Source organism: Pelophylax lessonae (assembly GCF_965119305.1).
Source record: "Pelophylax lessonae genome assembly, chromosome: 3".
Taxonomy (NCBI): Eukaryota; Metazoa; Chordata; class Amphibia; order Anura; family Ranidae; genus Pelophylax; species Pelophylax lessonae.
The window spans coordinates 160,349,197-160,365,109 of record NC_138770.1 but is presented as its reverse complement, the minus strand read 5'-3'; the positions used below and the strand labels follow the sequence as shown (position 1 = coordinate 160,365,109).

General features: G+C 41.5%; 1 protein-coding gene across 2 annotated transcripts in view; it reads right to left on the bottom strand.

The window, feature by feature from the left end:
- Nucleotides 1-15,913, bottom strand: part of PXDN (peroxidasin) — a 292,748-nt gene that overhangs the window by 25,549 nt on the left and 251,286 nt on the right. For both annotated transcript variants that reach the window (XM_082249023.1, XM_082249024.1), the window contains 3 exons: nucleotides 15,008-15,161; nucleotides 12,637-12,745; nucleotides 8,348-8,505 (listed from right to left, as the gene is read on the bottom strand). In XM_082249023.1, coding sequence (XP_082105149.1) covers nucleotides 8,348-8,505; nucleotides 12,637-12,745; nucleotides 15,008-15,161 — 421 coding nt within the window. The remainder of the gene's footprint in view (nucleotides 1-8,347; nucleotides 8,506-12,636; nucleotides 12,746-15,007; nucleotides 15,162-15,913) is intronic.

Sequence of the window (15,913 nt, the reverse complement as noted above, 5' to 3'; positions counted from 1 at the left end):
CAGGGGGGCTATGATGGTAAGGGGAACTGTGACAGGAGGGCTGGGATGGTAAGGGGCACTGTGACAGGGGACTGTGACTGCATAGGTGTATCAGTTGTGGATTTGTTTACAAATGTTCCCATTACATGTGTAAATAATTTCTCTCACCCACAGGTAGTTTTAAAATGGCTGCCGCATATTTAATGAACCATGTGCTTGTAGGGGGGGAGGTGCGGTCATGTGTGGATGACCTCACTCAAAGTGACCTAGGAGTGGTCAAAAGATATGACCACATCCTGTGGGTGGTCTTTCTGTGTACAGGACTATAAAAGGGTCAATTTGCATTAGAAAAGCCCCTTCTACCTCACCCTTTGGCCCTTAAACATCCATGATGCAGCCTGGCTTGTTTGTTCGTTTCTAGTTGGAGAAAACATGCGGCGAGGACCTCTTTGTCCTGTTGCTGCAGAGATCTATTGGAAGCTGCTGAATCCACCACCAGAGCTAAGTATTTATTCAATATTCTTGGGACAAGGGTTGTATGTTTAACCCCTTCCATACCGCGCCATAGTAAAATGACGGCGGCAGGAATCCTTTCTCGATCCGGGCGGACGTCATATGACGGCGCCCGGATCTCCCCGGGGGCGCGCAGCGCGGCGATCGGGGGTGAGGCTCATCCCTTGGACTGAGCCCAACCCCGATCACGGTAAAGAGCCAATGAAAGTGGCTGTTTACCACGTGATCGGCTGTGTCAATCACAGCCGATCACATGAGCGGCTCCAGCGCGAGCCGCTCGTTCCCTTCTCAATACACGCCCCCCCGGGGGCGCGCAGCGCGCAGATCGGGGACGAGGCTCATCCCTCGGACAGAGCCCATCCCCGATCTAGGTAAAGAGCCAATGAAATTGGCTCTTTACCACGTGACCGGCTGTGTCCAATCACAGCCGGTCACAAATGTCAACAGAGAACACGGTAACTAGCTGTCACCGTGTTCTCCTCCTCACACACTGATCCTGTGTGAGGAGGAGATTGTGGTAAAAGCTAGTTACCAAATACAGTGCACCCCAAACACACTGATTGCCCCCCCAATAAAGAGCACCTGTCACTAGCCCATCAAAGCACCTGTCACTAGCCCATCAAAGTACCTGTCACTAGCCCATCAAAGTACCCGAGTACCTGTCACTAGCCCATCAAAGTACCCGAGTACCTGTCACCAGCCCATCAGGTACTCTGATGACAGGCACTCGGGTACTCTGATGGGCTGGTGACAGGTACTTGGGTACTCTGATGGGTAGGTGACAGGTACTCGGGTACTCTGATGGGTAGGTGACAGGTACTCGGGTACTCTGATGGGTAGGTGACAGGTACTCGGGTACTCTGATGGGATACAGAGAGGTACTCGGGTACTCTGATGACGGGTACTCGGGTGCTCTGATGAAGGGTACTCGGGTGCTCTGATGACAGGTACTCGGGTACTCTGATGACAGGTACTCGGGTACTTTGAGTACCTGTCACCGGAGTACCCGTCATCGGAGTACCCGAGTACCTGTCACTTACCCAACAGAGTACCCGAGTATCTGTCACCTACCCATCAGAGTACCCGAGTACCTTCCACCTGCTCATCAGAGTACCTCACACCTGAAGTACCTGAGTACTTGCCACCTGCTCATCAGTACCCATCACTACTCATCAGTACCCATCAGTACCTATCAGTATCAGTACTGATCATCCGTACCCATCAGTACAGTATCAGTATCACCTATCAGTATCAGTACTACTCATCAGTACCTATCACCTGCCTGTCACCTGCCCATAAGAGTACCCGAGTACCTGTCACATGCCTATCGGAGTACTCGAGTACCTGCCACTTGCTCATCAGTACCAGAGTACCTGTCACCTGCCCAGCAAAGTACCCGAGTACCTGTCACCCTTCATACAGCCACCATGTCCAAGTCCAAAAAGGTTTATATACGTCCTCCGTTTAAACCAAAATACCGGTGTTATGGCAGCAGATAGCTGCCATAACCCTGGTATTTTTTTAAACGGTGGACGGTTGGCTTTCCGATAAGGGTGGTCCCAGCGGCGGATTCGCCGCGGGATCACCCTTCCGGGGTGGCGGAAGAGGTGCCCCCCCTCCCGCCGCATTCTGGTCCTTTTCCCCGCTTACCGGACCCGCCAGCAGCGGGGAAAACTATCCGGTCCCGGATCCTCACAGAAAGGATGTCGAGTGAGGGCAAGCTTGCCCTCACTCGACTCTATGGTCTTGGAGGACTGGAGCTACGGCAAACGTCGTTGCCTAGCAACCAGTTTAAAGGTCCCTTTTTTTTTTTTCATTTTATTTAATTTTTTTTTTTTTTTTTTTTCTATCTTTTAGTGTACTTGTGAGATCTGAGGACTTTTTGACCCCAGATCTCACAAAAAAGATGTCCTGTCGTGCCTTTTTCTATTACAAGTAATGTTTACATTTCTTGTAATAGAAATAAAAATGATCATTTTTTTTTTTTTAAAAAAGTGTAAAAACAAAAAATAATAAATAAAATAAATAGTAAAAAAAAAAAAAAATTAAAGCGCCCTGTCCCCGTGAGCTTGCGCGCAGAAGCGAACGCAAACGGAAACCCCGCCCACATATGTAAACAGTGTTCAAACTACACATGTGAGGTATCGTCGCGATCGTTAGAGCAAGAGCAATAATTTGAGCCCTAGACCTCCTCTGTAACTCTAAGATAGCAACCTGTAGACATTTTTAAATTGTCGCCTATGGGGATTTTTAAGTACCAAAGTTTGTCACCATTCTGTGAGCGTGCGCAATTTTGAAGCATGACATGTTGGGTATCTACTCGGCGTAACATTATCTTTCACATTATGGAAAACAATTGGGCTAACTTTACTGGTTTCTTATTTTTTAATTAAAAAAAGTGATTTTTTTTCCAAAAAAATTGCGTTTGGAAGACCGCTGCGCAAATACGGTGTGATAAAAAATATTGCAATAATCTCCGTTTTATTCTCTAGGGTCTCTGCTAAAAAAAAATATAAAATGTTTTGGGGTTCTAAGTAGTTTTCTTGCAAAAACAACTGATTTTAGCTTGTAAACACCAAATGTCAAAAATAGGCCTAGGCAAGTGGCTAGGATGCATAATGATGCTCCTTGGATGTTGGGCCCCTCTATATGGCTAGGCGGTGAAAAAGTCTCACACATGTGGTATTGCCATACTCAGGAGGAGTGGCAGAATGTATTTTGGGGTGTCATTTTTGCTATGTACATGCTATGTGTTAGGAATATCCTATAAATTGACAACTTTGTGTAAAAAAAAAAAAAAAAAAAAGTTTTTATTTTTTTCCCACATTTTCCAAAAACTTGTGGAAAAAAATGACATGTTCAAAGGACCCATAATGCCTCATAGAATATACGTTGGGAGTGTTTGCTTTCCAAAATGGGGTCATTTTGTGGACTTTTCCATTGTATTGGTGCTCTAGGGCCTTGAAAAGTGTGATAGGTAGTAAGAAAGTTTTATGTGTATTTATGCTCCTAAAATGCCTTATGGTGCTACTTGGACGTGGAGTCTCTTTTTGTGGCCAGGCTGTGTAAAAGTCTCACACATGTGGTATCACCATACTCAGAAGGAGTAGCAGAATTAATTTTGGGGTGTCATTTTTGCTGTGTACATGCTATGTGTTAGAAATAGCTTATAAATTGACAACGTTTTGGGAAAAAAAGAAAAAAAATGTTTTTTCTTCATTTTCCCAAGAATTGTGGGAAAAAATTATAACTTCAAAAAACTCACCATGCCTCTTACTAAATACCTTGGACTGTCTACTTTACAAAAAGGGGTCATTTGGGGGGTATTTGTACTGTCCTGACATTTCAGGGCCTCAAGAAAGGAGATAGGCCATCAGTACATCTGGTGTGATCAATTTTCAGTAATTGGTACCATAGCTTCTAGACTCAATAACTTTCACAGACTAAATAATATACACTCATTTGGGTTAATTTTACCAGAGATATGTAGCATTATAAATTTTGGCCTAAATGTATGAAGAAAAATTTATTTTTTGCAAAATTTTATAATAGAAACTAAAAAAAAAGTGTTTTTTTTTTTCAAAATTTTTGCTCTTTTTTTGCTTATATCATGAAAAAAAAAACAACTCCCAGTTGTGATCAAATACCACCAAAAGAAAGCTCTATTTGTGTGAAAAAAATGATAAAAATGTTGTTTGGTTACAGTGTAGCAAGACTGAGCAATTGTCATTCAAAGTGTGAGAGTGCTGAAAGCTGAAAATTGGTCTGGGCAGGAAGGGGGTCTAACTGCTTTGTATGTACAGCATGCTTTTGTTTAGTAAAAGTACATTTATACACCGCAAAGGTCTAAGTTTCCTTGTTTGTACCGCAAAGTAACCTTGCTAGATATACACAGGCAAAACAATAGGGCACTGCAATGGGGGGCTGTGATATAAAGAGGGACTGCAGTTTAAAGGGACACTGTAATAATTTTTATCACAGTATCCCCTTTACTGTGAAGTCTCTTTTACATCACAGTACCCTCTTTACTGTGCAGTACCCGTTACACCACAGTGCCCCTTTACTGCGCAGTCTTTGTTACACCACAGTGCCCCTTTACTGTGAAATCCCTGTTACATTACCGTGCCCCTTTACAGTACAGCCCCGGATACATTACCGTGCCCCTTTACAGTGCAGCCCCCGTTACATTAATGTTACATTGATTGGTTTGCACAAAAGTTATCGCGTTTAGTAACTACTGGAAAGATTTGTCATTTTTATTGTTTATTTTTTTTTTTACTAGTAATGGCGGCGATCTGCGATATTTTTTGCGGGACTGCGACATTGCGGTGGACAGATCAGACCCCTAACTGACATTTTTGACACTTTTGGGGGTACCAGTGACATTACTACAGTAATCAGTGCTATAAATATACACTGTTACTGTAATAATGACACTGGGAGGGAAGGGGTTAACTTTATTGGTGATCAAGGGGTTAAATGTATGCCTCATGATTACTGATGTGTGTGGAGGGAGGGGATTGTGTGACACAGACACAGATCGCAGGTTCAGCTATGCTGAATCCTGTAATCTGTCACTGTCTGTCACATAGGAGATCCGCCTGCTTTGTTTACACAAGTGGGCGGATTTCCTCACTCGATCCCCGACGATCGGGGAAGAGCGGCGGTGATCACCGCCTCTCCGCCCCTGGCCCGACTCCCGCTGTGTCTGAATACCGTGGGAGAGAGCCTCCGGCGCCGCGCGCGTGCCGCCGAGAGGGGGTGGGATCCAACGACGTAGGTCTATGTCGCTGGACGATAACGAGTCACTTTGCCGCAGTACCAGCTTAGTGAGCGGTCGGCAAGTGGTTAAGAACTGGTGCCCAAAACTGAACTGCATATTCCAGATGAGGTCTTACTAATGATTTGTACAGGGGCAAAATGATCTCTCTCTCTCTGGAGTCCATGCCTCTATTAATACAAGAAAGAACTTTGCTTGCTTTGGAAACCGCAGCTTGGCATTGCATGCTGCTATTAAGTTTTTGATCTACCAGAACACCCAGATCCTTCTCCGCTATGGATTCCCCCAGTTCTACTCCACCTATGTATGATGCATGCATATTCTTAGCCCCCAAGAACATAACTTTACATTTATCAACATTAAACCTCATTTGCCACATAGTTGCCCAATGAAACAGTGCATTGAGGTCAGCTTGTAAATTGGAGACATACTGTAAAGAAGTTATTCCACTGCAAAGCTTGGTGTCATCTGCAAAAACGGAGATGGTTCTTTTAATCCCAGACCCTATATCATTTATAAAGATATTAAAAAGTAAGGGTCCCAACACTGAACCTTGGGGTACACCACTGATAACCTTAGACCATTCAGAGTATGAATCATTAACCACTACTCTCTGAATTCTATCTTTCTGGCAATTTTCTATCCATTTACATACTGATCTTTCCAAGCCTGTAGACTTTACCTTACACATTAGCCGTGTGTGGGGAACTGTGTCAAACGCTTTTGCAAAATTCAAGTATACTACGTCCACAGCCACCCCTCTGTCCAAGGTTTTACTTCCCTCCTCATAAAAAAGAAATCAGGTTTGCTTGACAACTTCTGTCTTTCATGAATCCATGCTGTCTGTTGTTTAAAATATTTTTTTCCAGCAAGAACTTATCTATGTGGTCTTTTATTAAACTCTCCAGTATCTTCCCGACTACAGAAGTTAAACTAACAGGTCTATAGTTACTTGGCAAAGACTTTGATCGTTTTTTAAATATAGGCACCACATTTGCCCTACGCCAATCCAGTGGTACTATTCCAGTCCTTAACGAGTCCCTAAAAATTAGAAACAAAGGCTTTAAAATTACAGTGCTCAATTCTTTTAGGATGCGTGGGTGGATGCCATCTGGTCCAGGCGCTTTATCCACCCTTATTCTGTCTAAATATTTCTGGACCATATCAATTTTGAGCCATTGTGGATCATTTGGGGCTGTGTCAATACCATCCTCATTATGGGCATGAGCTCCCCCATGCTCCTTTGTATATACAGAGCTGAAGAAAGTATTTAATAAATGTGCCTTCTCTTTGTCCCCAGTCACCCACTCATTATTTTGTAAAGGGCCTACATGCTCAGACCTAACCTTTTTACTATTAATATATTTGAATAATTTTTTGGGGTTTGTCCTAATATCTTTTGCAATCTGTCATTCATTTCGAATTTTTGCGTACTTGATTTCCTTTTTACATATTCTGTTATATTCTTTGTAACAATTAAACAATGATAGTGTTCCTTAATTTTTATATTTTTTAAAAGCTCTTTCCTTTTTATTTATAGCTTTTTTAACTTTGGCCGTGAGCCACACAGGTTTTATTTTTAGCCTTTTAAACGTATTACCCATGGTAATATACTTTGCAGGGAGTTTGCATAAAGTATTTTTGAAAATTTCCCATTTCTTTTCTGTGCTTATCAATGCCAATATTCCCTCCCAGTCTAAATCCTGGAGAGCAGCCCTCATCGTTGGAAAATTTGCTCTCTTAAAGTTAGGTGTTTTTGTATTTCCTGTATGCGTTTTTTGCTTACAGCTAACATTAAATTAAATCATGTTATGGTCATTGCTACCCAGATGTTCTTTTATATGAACATTATTGATAAGCTCTGCATAGTTTGAGATTACCAGGTCCAACAGAGCATCATTTCTAGTGGGGGCCTCAATAAACTGCACCAGAAAATTGTCTTGTAATAGGTGTATAAATGTTTGCCCTTTAACTGTTCCAGCAGTGCCATTACTCCAGTCAATGTCTGGGTAGGTAAAATCCCCCCATTATTAACACTGTCCCAGCCCTTGCAGCCCTTTCTATCTGTGCCATTACACTCTGCATTACATGGTGGGGACAGCACATTTCACAGTGGGCACTGTACATTACAGCACATTACATGGTGGGCACTGTACATTACAGCACAATTATAAGGTGGGCACTGTACATTACATGGTGGGCACATCACACAACATTACATATACATGGTGGGCACCGCACATGACATGGGGGGAGCAGCAGTCTGCCTCCCAGTACAATCATTGCACCCCCAAAGGTCAGTTTCTGCACAATCTTCCCTGTTTACTGACCTCATCTTAGCAGCATGGGAGATATTGCTCCTCCCGGGCTCCTGCTGAATAGGATGACATTAGCGTCCCGCCCCCAGACAGCTGCCTGAAGCTCCCGGGGACTGAAGATCTGTGTGTGCAGATCTTGTAATAGGAGCCAGGGAGCAGCACTGACAGGGCTCAGCTTCAGCGGCTAAGTTTGGTCTTGTACAGTGCGAGGAAGAGCACAGTGGAAACCTCTTCCGTCTGAAACAACCGCCCCCCCCCCCCCATTGCAGACAGGCCTATAACAATTACCTTTGTGTATTTTCATATCTTTATTCCTATTTCCCAGGGATTTAGTTATGGATTACTGCTTGGCGTAGTACTATAGGTCTTGCTGTTGTTATGATGTGTCATTTATGCCTTTAATGAACAATGTTTTTATATACATTTGGAACAGTTAAATGTATTGATTTTATTTGTGGGTTCTTGTTGGCACCTCAAAAGTTCATCTTGTTCTTTTTCCCTATTTGAGTATAGTATAGGATATTAGTGCCTTTTTGGCAATCTTATCTTTCAGATTCTGTCTAATCTGTGACTTTTTCAAATTAATTTCACTTTAAACAAAGAAGTGGAAAGAAAGTTTGTTATCAAGTCTTGAATTTGCTAACCCTTTAAAACAAAGCAAGAGGTGGCGTGAATTAGAAATTCCTTACTAACTTTTGATTTAAGTGGTAGTAGTTTAATAACATTTTTAATTTCACAGAAATACATAAATACTTACTTGTCCCGTTTAAATCAACCATCAAACCATTCTGTACATGTTCTTGTATAAGCTGAAGAGTCCGTTCAAATATCTCCCCTGCTCTGGCTTGTTCCACTGTGTAGGGATCGCGGGGATATCGGAATAGGGCCAGAAGATCATTTGGAGAACGTGGGCGACTTGTATAAAAGAAGCAACAACAAAAAAAGAACATGTTTAAGAATGTTGAACAGCATTCATAAATTCTAGTAAGCTTTCTAAACTAGTGTTGTATAGGAGCAGCATTAGAAACGAAAAGCATGTGCTGCACAGCCTCAGAAATACTATACCATTTCTCATATGTGTCTCATTATTCTTCCACCCTAATGCTAAACTGGAATTAAACTACTGTGTTTCTTGTTAGCCTTGAGTTTAAATAAGGACATTCTGTAATACCTGGTCAGGTCATTCAGAAATGCTAACTTTCACCGGATACACTCTGCCCCACCTGCAAACTATACACAAAGTCAATAAAATAATTTCTTATCAAAAACTACACCCTAATTTCAACAAACCTTTTGTTGCTGCATATCTTATTAATATATTCCTTTATTTCTCTTTCAAAAGTAGCTGCCAATAATCTGTACATATCAGACATCCAACATTTATTAAATGTTTCTTATCTTAATAATTGTCTTTTGAGATGTGCAAAGTGAACGAGGGCTGGATTACTATAAAGTATTTTAGAGCTGATCCAAAATACAAAAAAAAAAAACTCCACTTATTATATGAAGTTTGGGCTGGGTGAGAGCAGGTTTTCATTCCCTGCCAGATCTCTACTACTCTACCATATTTTCATATTCCACTGCATCTGTGATTACCCAAGCTGTCTATTTTGGTCTTGTACATACATTAGAGCAATGTGTAAAACAAGCTTTTACAAAGTATTTGCAAAGTTTTCAGACAGCTTCAATTAGCTTTCTTAAAGCCTTTAAAGCACCCTACAGCCCCAGCTTGGGAAGGTTTATTACAGATTTTAGTGGGAGTTTATGTGTAATCTCCATTAGACTGTTGTCTGATGAGGAGTTTATGTATAAATCTCCATTTTGTAATTGTAAATATTAATGTAAATATAAATGTACACATTGGTAATTTCAAAACTCATATTTGCTATATGATTGGTAGATTTGTAAGTTGTGTAACACAGACAAACAGTCAGTAGTATGAATCCAGTTTAACAAGTCCATTTGAAAGGCCAGCCTGCTATTCACATTTAAACACATAAAATGAATCCCATTCAACAAGTCTGTTTGAAGGACGAGCTTTCTGGGATTACATTTCTGGGAGCCAGACTTCCTGGGGCCAATGAAGGTGAATAGATCACGTCACGTCCGCCCTTATTTAAATCCTCCATATCAAAGAACTCTCATTAAGATATGCAATGAAGATTGACTATCGGTTGAAGGGTTGGACAATGGGCCCTGGAGATGAACCTTGCATCTTAATTTTCATTTTCAAAGTAAATTAACAGGTTCTCCCTCCAACAGAGAGAAGGGGTTAGCAAGGGGCTGAATTATGCTAAACTAGGAGAGGAGGAAGTTGTCCAATCCTGAACGAGAAACGCTCAGAGGGAGGAACAGGGCAGGATAGCTGAACCAATCAGAATAGCCCTATACAAGTCTATACAATATGGTTCTATATTAGTGTAGGTGAGGGGAGAGGGACTTCCTCTTGCAAAGCAGACTAGGATGAAACACTCATGAGAAGGGTAATTATGGATCTTAAGGTATACCTTGCTTGTCCTCTTTGTGTCTGTGTTCGTATATGAGTATCATACTCTATATTTGTTCAATTAAACTAGGAATATTTTCCATTTTGTTGTATGTACTATAGATAAATTGTTGTAAATTAATTTAGGCTTTCAAACTATATACCAATAAAATAATTGCTGTTTTGAAGCTTTCAATTATAGTCAACGAACTCTAATTTTTAACCCAAATATTGTCTGAGGTAAATTAAATCTCATATCTTCCGGGTAACAGGAGTATGGACTGTCACTTTGAATAAGCAGCTGGCAGGCTTCATGAGGCAAAGCGTACTAAAGCCTACGGGCACGGCAGTCTTAATGAATGGGCAGACCTGAGCACTGCCCAGGGACCCCATAGAGGGCCAAGACATGGGAAGGGGAGCATTAGTTAATTTGGCGGCCGCTTGTGCCACTCTTTAACAGGAGTAACTGTAATGTCACACCTGTTAGAAGTAGCAGTGGCTGCTTTCTCCTCCCTCCTGTTTGTCAGTAGAAGGGGGAAAGGGGGTGGGGCACAGCTCTAATATAAGAGGACACCTGATGGATGGGGACACCTGATGTAAGGGGACACTGTGATGGGAAAACCTGAGGTAAGGGGACACGGTGATGGGGGATACCTGATGCATATGGGCACTGTGATAGGTGACATTGATGTATATGGGCACTGTGATAGGGGACATCTGATGTAAGGAGGCACTGTGATAGGGGACACCTGATGTAAGGGGGCACAGTGATAAGGGACACCTGATGTATATGGGCACTGAGATAGGGGACATCTGATGTAAAAGGGCACTGTAATAGGGGACACCTGATGTAAGGTGGCATTGTGATTGGGACACCTAATGTATGGGGGCACTGTGATGGAGACACCTGATGTATATGGGCACTGTGATAGGGGACACCTGATGTATATGGGCACTGTGATAGGAGACACCTGATGTATATTGGCACTGTGATAGGGGACACCTGATGTAAGGAGGCACTCTTATATGGAACAACTGATGTAAGGGGGCACTGTAATAGGGGACATCTGATGTAAGGGGACATCTGATGTAAGGGGGCGCTGTAATAAGGGACACCTGATGTAAGGGGGCACTGTGATGAGGACAGCTGATGTTAGGGGGCACCTGATATATGGGGACACTGTGATAGGGACACCTGATGCATATGGGCACTGTGATGGGAACACCTGATGCAAGGGGACACTATGATGGGGGAACCTAATGTATATGAAGCAGGCTTGTAGGGCCCCCAATGCATTACTTTGCCCAGGGGCCCATGCTGCTATTAGGATTGCACTGCCTACAGGAGCCTACTAGTAGCTTGTTTGGAGTGACAGTCATTACACCCATCAAAGAGAAATATAGCCAAAGCTTTTCTGGCCATACCTTTCCAGTGGGTCACAGAAGTGCACTTACTTTTGTGACCCAGAGTTAGCTGATAGTGGACCATTGCCTGCTATTAGTTGACAGGGCAGAGCCAAGCCAGGCTCTGGAAGGACGGACAATATTATCAGGATCCACCGTGCTGCCTGAATGTTAGCTGGCTCCATCTTTAAGCATGCAGCTGAGAACCAGGCCCAGCCATGTCCACCTTAGCCCTCCAGTGAGCGCTGCAGCAGCAGTGCTGGGAACAGTGACTGGTGGTCACTACTTTCCACTCATGTCATGTGATTGCTCAGTTCTTGGTCTCAGAGCCGGCATTGGACAGCTGCATCTGGACACTGATGCTGCAACATGGAGATAAGTATAAAGGTTTGTTTTTTTCATATCCCATACCTTTAAGGTTTGTATTTAATCTAGCCATCAAAAGCTGCCTGAATGTGCCTGACAGCTTTGCAAATGCTTAATAAAGGCTTGCTGTACACACTGTTCTTATACAAGCTGAAAACCGTATGTGCAAGGCCTTATCTGGTTTGCTGATGTCACCACCTAAGTTACTTCTTCATATATGGCTATATACACACAATACAAATATGTAAAGGGTTCAGACTGGTGACAACAATATGCTGGATCCAGGAGGAGGTTTTGCTGGGGTTTTGGGCAGCAATAAAAAAAATCTATAATGCCTAAAAACGACACTGAAATGCAAGACAGCAAAGCTTAAGGTACCTGAAGATTGATTCCAATATCAATCCTCAGAGTGTCAGATTAATCATCTTCAACATATCTAAACAAAAAACTTATCAAAAAAAACATACTACGTTAATTAATGAAATGGTGAATTGGGAAACTTATGGTATTTATGCTTATGAGAGATAAATAATGCAGCAAGTGATCATGGATTAGATACACTCACAAGAAACACAGCTGAAAACCACAATATAGGTAGCTGAAAGTACAAGTGGCTGAGGAGGGCAAATCTGCTTCAAACCTGGCAATGTCCAAAAATATACACAATGGCCAGTTGCCTTATAAATGTGCATAAACAACTCGACAGTATACAGTATGTAAAAATAAACACAATCACTTTGACTCAGCAGATATGAAATGTTTTAGCAGTCTTTAAATCAAATTTCCATTACCCATCAAACAAATGTGACCTTGTTGAGTTAATGGCCCTATCAACGGTTGCAATGGCTTCATTAATCGATGCAGTAACAAAGGGGTCTCCGGTACGGCTGACTTCCGGCACTACAAAAGGGAGGATATAACAGAACGATTAGTAAAAAAATGAAGGCCACACCAAAAAGTCTTCTTTCATTCCACAGACTGTCTGGGTCCAGGGCCAATCAATTGCAGGTAATCACTCACATAAATGATTATATGCAAGTGGCTTTGAAAAGCCTCCTATTGTTTTCAATGGGGATTCCGATCTGCAACTAATTACAGGGAACTTCCACTGGGTCTCCCACATCTAATCAGAAATGGCCCCATGTGCAAATGTGAATAGGGCCTTAAAGTTTAAATAGCACTACAGCAAATCTACACAATCTTAAAGTGTATGTAAAGCCAAACAAACTCTTGGCTTTGCATATGATTTGACTACTGCAGAACAGAGCTCCTCATTTACCCACAGCCCAAAGCAGTCAAACCCTCCAGAATGAAGGTGGCACCAGCAGAGAATAATATTACATCATGATTACAATAAAGAAAAACAAAGAAAGAATGCTAGTGAAATATCTTTTAAAGGTTTTCCCCCAGTTAATATTTTTTTTTAAGATCAAAGTGAAACTCTGAGAACATTTACAATTATAAGAGATGATGATCCTGCTGGCATTAACTGCATATAAAAAATTAAGCTAAAACAGATATTTAAAGCACATGTGAACCATCTGGACAGGGTCATCTCCACTCTATGTATTTCATGCTCTCTCAGAACACAAATCTAGCATTAGAAATTAATAATTCCATATGGGACATTATAGTGTCCTTCTACCCAAAACTAATACTTAGGATTTTGCAATTAAACCAGCTGACAATATCTATTTGGGACTCTATTGTAGAAATGCCTTTGCTTGAGTTCCTAGGTCTGATTAACCACTTTTGCTATTATGAGGGGTCCTTTTTTTTTTTTAGAATGCACACGTACGCATTAAAGTACAACTAAAGGCAAAACTTTTTTTTTTTTTTTTCGTTTTGGGACAGAGTGGAGAAGCATTAGAAAACCTGTCAGTTCTTATTGCTGTCTGTGTCCCTGTTAGGGAGATTATCACTTTCTATTTGTCCTGTTTACCATTATCATTGAAAATGAAAGTAAAAGAAAATCCCAAATGTTGGGTTGTCCCCAGAAAAGTTATGGAGGAGAAATCTTCCAATAGGGACACTAGTTCTGGTAAACTGGGGGTCCCCAATGAATTCCCCTAAGCAGGGATTTTCTCTCACTTCCTGTTTGGCTCTGGGACAGGAAGTGAAGGAAAATCTCCGCAATGGGACAAAGAGGGCAAAAATAAACCTTACAGGGCTTATAACCCTTAATCGCTCTATCCAAAATGAAAAAAAAGTTTTGCTTATAGTTCTACCTAATGTTGTTAAATATTTACTGCCTCCTTTACACCACTAATGTAGCCTAAACCCCAAACTGGTTTATCTTTTCTGTGGAAGATGGTTACGTTGTTAGGTTAAGAAAACACAAATTCATCTAGTTCAGACAAAAAAAAAAAAAAAAGAATAAATACACTGAAAACCTCTATATAAAGAACCTTATACTCACAGTTTATCAAGAGGAAGGCAAAAAAACCCTCTTAGGCCTAGTTTATACTTGCAGTTGGTGGTTGAAAGTAAAAACAGGCGATTGAGCTGAGTTTTTACCACCGCCCCCCACCACCAAGCTGCAAAGGCAGTCATATGGGGGAATATACAAAATCCTTCCCCCAACTGCATTCGGCAGTCAGTACAGCCCGCCGATCGTGACCTTCTCAAGTAAATGGTACAGTCCCATGTGGTGCTATGGGCTTTTAGGAGTTAAAACAGTCAGTAAAGGCTGACATAAAGCCTTTTAACCACCTGTCAAAAGTCCACTGAAAAGTAACCCACAGTGGATTGCTCTTCAGAGGCCTACAACTAGTGTAAACAAGCCCTTAAAGCATGGCTCAATTTGCTCCAACAAGCAAAAAAAATTCCTTCCCAAAGCCTATGGTAATTCGATATTCCTAGGATCAACAATCTCTGGTGTTATTCCTTATAGTTGGTATTATTATAGCTAGGTCTGTGCATTTAGGAATGCTTCCAGTTTTTTCTTTTTTAAACATTTAACTGAACTTGGTGGAATTAGTTTCAGGGATGGGCAGACTATTCCTTTTTCAGTGTTAGGCTCTGGCATTCGTCCCATTGGCTTCATTCTCTTTATGCATGAGCTTTGTATTGAATCAAGCAAGATGGTCATGCCAATCTGCTGTTAGGTTATCTTGGGGAGAGATTATAACATTTACTGAATAAATAATTTTATATTCACACCTGTTACACTCAGCACCATGCTCACTGAAGAATAGCCAATGTTATTTCTGGCCACACATTCATATCGACCTTGGTCTGCTGGGCCAGCATCTCGAATAGTCAATCCTTGACGACTGACGTGAAACTTTCCACTCTCAGTAATCTGTATTCCATCCTGCAACAATTATTTATGCAATTACTATATGCAATCCCACTTCAGTCATCAATTCAATCATATGTACACTATGATGGCAAAATAAATCATTACATCCCAATCACACCACATAAATGGGTCTACATTGCTTGCATAATTGACAGGTTTACTACTGAAATGAGCCAGGCACACTCACATAAAATCACTAAATACAATACCCAAGCTTTACTGCTGGTGATGCTATCCAAAGTTGAAAACCAGTGCTCATGGCTGGGATGTGTAGTCCCTCAATACTTTTAACGTTGCTAGATATAAGCTATAAGCTTGCAACTCGGTGGACTCAAACGTTGAAAATCTTTATTAGCTACACAAGTATATCCAGTAAAACAATGCTAATGCGTTTCGGCCACTGTGGCTTTACTCATAGCATGCTGACAGAGGCCGAAACACGTTTGCATTGTTTTACTGGATGTGCTTGTGTTTGTACGCGAGTACCTCTGGCTCATTTCAACAAACCTATAGATCATGCACTCAAGCATCATGGACGTATCTATATAATGTAAGTGTGTTGCAGCAGGGCCAGGCAAGGTCTTGGACAGTAAGCGAAGTGGAGGTTTTAGTTGGTCTCCCTTGTAGCAGCAGGAACTCCATTATAAATCTTGAAAGTCTAGTTTTTTACTGTATTCTGAAAAAAGGAAAATCTGAATAAAAAACCCTCCAAAAAAACACAGTTTAAAAAGGCAAAAACCCCTAAAGTATTAGATTAGTATATT